The 6,000-nt window shown below is 37.4% G+C and overlaps 1 protein-coding gene across 2 annotated transcripts in view; it reads left to right on the top strand.

Moving 5' to 3' along the window:
- The window catches only part of LOC131039340 (uncharacterized), a 79,062-nt gene extending 73,858 nt beyond the window's left edge, over positions 1-5,204 (top strand). The window contains exons 2-3 of one of the 2 annotated variants that reach the window (XM_057972052.2): positions 4,442-4,574; positions 4,689-5,204. In XM_057972052.2, coding sequence (XP_057828035.1) covers positions 4,442-4,574; positions 4,689-4,745 — 190 coding nt within the window. In that variant the 3' untranslated portion in view covers positions 4,746-5,204. The remainder of the gene's footprint in view (positions 1-4,441; positions 4,575-4,688) is intronic. The other variant, XM_057972051.2, reaches the window with a different exon arrangement.
- Positions 5,205-6,000: the final 796 nt, after the last annotated feature.

A 6,000-nucleotide genomic window follows, 5' to 3' on the forward strand; every position in this document is an offset into this window, starting at 1 on the left:
TGACGGAGAGTTCAAAATGTCAAATTTCGCTCCTGACCCTTCCAAAGGGTCCAAAGCGAATTTCGCTCCTGACCCTTCCAAAGGGTCCAGAGCAAAATTCTCCATAAGACATTCTACTTTGACCAAAACCTAGAACTAATGCATTCCTAGGCTTGAATGAAGGCAAAAGCACTTGTTTGAATGAAGAAATGCGAAAAAATGAAGTCAGGATCATGGCCTAAGGTGAATTTCGCTCTTGACCCTTCCAAAGGGTCTAGAGCGAAATTCTTATTTCCTCTATTTTTCTCCTTAGCTTGACCAAGTTTGTAGACTTTTAAGGCTTAATTGAGAAGCTTTGATGCAACTTTGCCTTGGAGAGGAGATTTTAGACCTTGGGATGATGGATTCTAGCCTGGGAGAGGAATTTCGCTCCTAACCCTTCCAAAGGGTCCAGAGCGAAAATCCTTATAACCCTCATTTTCCTTCCTTGTTTTGGATGGGCGTTGGTTTATTAGGCATTGTGTGTGAGTCTTGATGTGTTCTTGCCTTGAGAAGTGTTTTGAAAAGTGAGGATCTTGTCCAAAAATAGGAATTTCACTCCTGACCCTTCCAAAGGGTCCAGAGCGAAATTCCTTATAAGCCTACTTTTTGACCTTTCTTGGACATGAAACCTTGTTCCTAGGCCAATGAAGGATGAGATTCTACCTTGCAAAGAAGTTTCAAGTTGAAAGAATGATGATTTTGGGTCAAGAATGAGATTTTCGCTCCTGACCCTTCCAAAGGGTCCAAAGCGAATTTTCTCAAAACCTCTCTTTGCTATCAATTTTTTGCTAGATCAAGTGTGGGCTAAGGTAAAATCAAGGAGAAGTTGCCCCTGAGAGTGACTTTAAGTTGCTAGAAACCATGAAAGATGAAGGAATTGAGCCTAAAAATGATTTTCACTCTTGACCCTTCCAGAGGGTCCAAAGCGAAAATCCTAAAAACCATCTTTTCTTCCAAAATTTGAGCAAAGTCAAACCTGGACAAGGGTGAGAGAAGTCATTTGGATTGCCTTAGAGTGAATTTTGGTCGCCAAGAATGCAAATTTTGAAGCTAAATGAGAATTTCGCTCCTGACCCTTCCAAAGGGTCCAGAGCGAAATTCTTAAGATCACCCATTCCCTTGCAAATCAAGTCAAGATTTTGGTTTTTATGACCTGGAGAGGAGTGAGGCAAGGTGTTCTAAGTCTTGGAGGTGATTTGAAGTTGAAAGGATGGTGAAATAGCCCTAAAACAAGATTTTCGCTCCTGACCCTTCCGAAGGGTCCAGAGCGAAAATCCTAAAATCTACCTATTCCTTTCAAATTTATGCTAAGCTATGCCTAGACCAAGGTAAAAGATGCCCTTGTGATTGCCCGTAAGTCGATGGTTGTCTCTAGAAGTAATGATTTTAGGCCAGAAGAGGAAATTCGCTCCTGACCCTTCCAAAGGGTCCAAGGAGAAAATCCTTCAATCACCTATTTTGCCTTGCAAAATCAAGATAAACTTGGGTTGGATGAGAGAAGAAAAGTGTTTCCTTGCCTTGTGAGGTGGATTGAAGTTGAAATGATGAAAAAATGAGCTACAAACAAGAAATTTGCTCCTGACCCCTCCAAAGGGTCCAGAGCGAAAAACACTAAAACCATCCTTTTCTCCAAATTTTGTGCTAAGTCAGGCCTGGACTAGGGTGAGAATAGCTATTTGGAATGCCTTGGAAAGATGTTTGACCTTCAAAAATGTGAATTTTGAGCTAAAGTTGGAATTTCGCTCCTGACCCTTCCAAAGGGTCCAGGGCGAAATTCTTATAGGATCTGTTCCTGGAGAAAATCTTGGGCAAGTTTCATGTTAATATCTTTTTCTTGATGATTTAAGTTGAAAATGCTATGTTGAAATGAATTTATCATGTGTCCTTAATCATCTTTTGGTTTGTTTTGGCAGATGAAAGAAGACCAGGCCAGGACAAGGACGACCTTCTCCAGCCCAGCCTCATCAAGGACGACCTCTTCCAATCCAACATTTGAAGGAAAGACAAGGTGGTATCCCAGTCATCACTCCTCCAGTCGGGTTGGTCCACTTCAGCATGTCCAGATTCAATGTACCTGACTCATCAAAGATGGCACGAACTTCGATGTACCTACCCCGGCTATCCATTGGTCAAATATTCCAAAAAAGACGTGTCCAAATAATGCAATTATTTCATTGGTCAGAATTCAGTTTGTTGTAACAAACCCTAATTAGGGTTTCATTGTAAAATCTTGGCCATTGATCTCAAATTGATCTAAGCCATTGAATTGTATTGGGGGCACTATATAAGCCCTGGCTCCTCATTTGTAAAGGAATAGTTAGTCAATAGTTGATAGTAGGTGAATAGTAGCTAATAGTGAATAGTTAGTTGATAGAATAGCTCCTCATTTGTAAAGGAATAGTTAGTCAATAGTTGATAGTAGGTGAATAGTAGCTAATAGTGAATAGTCAGTTGATAGAATAGCAATTAGAGTAGAATAGCAAGAGAAGGCAAAGATTGTTGCCAAGATGTTGTTGTAAAAGACTTGTAAAACTTCATTGAAGAAATGGTGAAATCTATGGGTTGATTCAACAATTTGCATGGTCTTTATACTTCTCAGATTTGATTTCATGTTATTAGATGAGTGGAAGAAATGTGTTTAATTGATGGTGAAATTTGTATATCCATACTACTAGCAGTTTGTTGATTGCAGACTTGCCTTGTGTAGTCAACTGGAATCATTCAGCTTAAGCTTAACTTCAATTGTCGCTTTTTCACTGATATGCATCAACCTGATGGTGTCTATGACTGTAGCGATGATCTGAACATCATAAAGCTTTCCTCCGAAGATCGCACTAATCTTGTGGAGATGGTCCTAGGATGTCAAAACAAGACTTAGTTAGAATTTCATCAAAGATCAATCATTACTCCTATATTCTTAGTGTCAGAATTAGATCCTTCCCTCGCCCTCATCCTTTTTTCCTTTTTCTTCAAAAAATCTAGGAGAGTGAAAACCTGTGATTCCAGCAAATCAGACGTTCAGGTCATCGAGTGTAAGGCCCCTTGTGATTCCAGCAAAATCACATCATACCGCAAAGAGCTTATCCACGAGTAGAGATCCTACATAACAGGAACTTTGAAGCTTCTCCGATTGATCCTTCTTCGATATCTTCAGCATTCGGGAGCTTTACTCAAGAGATAATAAGATACCTCTGGGTATTTTATTCTGTGTTTGGTCGTGTACAAAATACACATCAACACCAACCAATATGAGAGATATGGTATGTACATGTGTACTTGAGGGACATATTTAGTACAATTAGAAAAGGAAAGATCAAATTAGGTAGTGAGAAACAATGGATGAACAATAATACTAGTTAAAGAGAATGTGCCGCTTATTTAGTTTCATTTACCAAACTCTTATCTCTCATTGTTCCATATAAAATGGAGAGATGCATCATTCATGTTCAAATATCAGTTGCATGAAGCATCGTTGGAGGATGCTAATGAATCAAGCCTATCGTTGATCTATTCAAACAACTCGATTGCATTATAATTCAAAGAAAGGGTTGATTTGATCAATGAGCCATCCTTATTTAAAATGTAAAAATACAACAACAGCTTCATGTAGAGCTTCCAGCTAAATATGCTTTTGTTTTTAGAGGCTTTGTGTATATATTTATTCTTTTACAGCCTTCTTTAGTGGTTCCTATTTCTTTCATTTTTGTATTTCCATTCATCATTTCCAAACCTTCGTTTCCATGGGAAGTGGTGCTTCTCTTGAGGTAATTTGAGGTCTACAAGAATTTGTCCACGTTAGGCTCCAGATACTGTATTTGTTCTTGTATAGGTGGTTCAGCTTTATCTTTTGTCATGCAAACAAAGTGAGTTTTGTAAGATTGCATAGGCTCTTTTCTTTAGCTCCATTTAATGAACTAGTGCATCATGCTCATTACATAATGATTTGTGGCATTTTTATATGAAGGCGGTAAGATGGAATAGGAAATTTCAATGTCCAAACTTCCCTTTCTTTGTAAGATTGAGAACAGTAGTTTTATTCAACTTCAAATAATGAACTAATGCATCATGCTCATTACTTGATGTTTCTCGCACAATTTTAGTATAAAGAAATTACTTAATGTCTATACTTATTCTCCATGGGCAGCTGTGCTTCTTGGTGAGGTGTTTCAGGGTCGTTAATAAATTGTCCTTGTTAGGTTTGAAAATATGTATTTATCAGGTTTGCCTATTGTGTTTCAGTTTTATCTTTTGACATGCAAACAAAGTTCGTTCTTTTTCAACTCCAATAATGAACTAATGCATCATGCTCGATGCTTTATGGTGTTTTCATACATTTTCTATGTTGGCACTAACATGTAGTAGGAAATTTCTTGGTGTTCCATCTTACTTTCCTTTCTTTCAACCTTTAATTTTTATGCAGAGATTTGGCAGCTCAGAAAAGCAATAATTCTTTCCTTTCGTTCACTGTGCCTGACTTAAATAACACAATAACAAGATTAATTTCAATGGGAGCTGAGCTTGATGGATCCATCAAGTATGAAATACATGGAAAGGTAGTGAGCCCATTGAAACTATTATTGTTGCATGAATAGGTGTCTTGTGTTTGTTGTTATAGTAGGCTAGAAAAAGAATATTCACAAAGTGGTTTCTCTAAATTTTCATTCCAGGTTGCAGCTGTACGCTGCTTGGATGGGCATATGTTGGGCCTCTATGAGCCTGCATGATTCAGAAGGTTGGAAAGCTTTACCTGCAGCCGCTTGTAATGGAGTTGAATATAAGGCTGCTTTGTTTGAAACTTGTTATTCAGACTACTGTTGCTTGCAGGTTAGAGAACCAGAACAAATGTTCATTTTCACAGCCAAATTTGCTGATGTATTGAGAAGGGTTGAAATATTCTGTACTTTTGGTGGCAGAATGGTTCCTTTCAGTCCAATTTTTTTGTGGGGTTTTTTAATAAAGGGCAACATGGCTGCTGACAAGTATCTAAGAAGATGCGATGGAAAGTATATGCCATAATCCTTCAAATTTGTAATTGGGCTGATTATAAGAAGGCTTAAATTTTTTTATAATGATTCTGTTGTTTGAGTAATTATACTCATTTGCACTAGTGCAATATATGTGGAAGTCACATATTGGTATATGACAGAAAGGACAAGCAAATGGAATGAAAAGATAATTACATATGGCATAGGCTTGATTTTTTAAAGCTTTAATTCTGTATATGTATCTGATTAAAAAAAATGATTAAAAGCCTTCCTTTTTTTGAGTAAACATACACATTTATACTTCCGCAATATCAGTGAAAGTGGAAGATTGGTTTACTCAACAGTAAGGATGAAAATTGAAATAGAAGAGCAAGTCAATTATATAGGCTTGGTATTTTAGCATCTCTAAATGATGCTTGATTTGAATTGATATAAAAACAAGATTTATGTGCACTTCTCCATTTAGAACATCAGAGAGAGAGGTCAGAATTTAGTCAATGAAATTAAATAACTGAACCAAAATCTGATCAGAGGTAAGAATTTAGTCAATGAAACTACATAAGGGTTAAAAGTTAGCATGAGGAGAGCAATATCCTCTGCATTTAGGTCACCTTGCAATAGCAAGATTTTAGATTTGAAGAAACAGCTTTCATGCTCAATGAATACTAAAATTTAATGTAGAGGGATGACAAATAGATTGATCTCAGTGGATCCTAAGATCGATCGCTGCAAACTGCAAAACTGGGTGGCGGGGCATCCTCAAATCCATTGTTTGTTGGTGACCATTGTGCTTCTTGAATTTTACCAGTTGAACGAGATCAAACTTTTTGTTGTCATGCTATTGTTTCAATCAGTAGAGCAAGACCACCATGCACTTGTGGATTTGGCGATATTGAAAAGCTCACTCACATATTATTTTTGTTGAAGAATTTTAAAAACGGCAATAGAAACAGAACAGCAATTAAGCAATTAAGAAAGAACAGAACACACACAG

Source organism: Cryptomeria japonica, chromosome 9, assembly GCF_030272615.1.
Source record: "Cryptomeria japonica chromosome 9, Sugi_1.0, whole genome shotgun sequence".
NCBI classification, from domain to species: domain Eukaryota; kingdom Viridiplantae; phylum Streptophyta; class Pinopsida; order Cupressales; family Cupressaceae; genus Cryptomeria; species Cryptomeria japonica.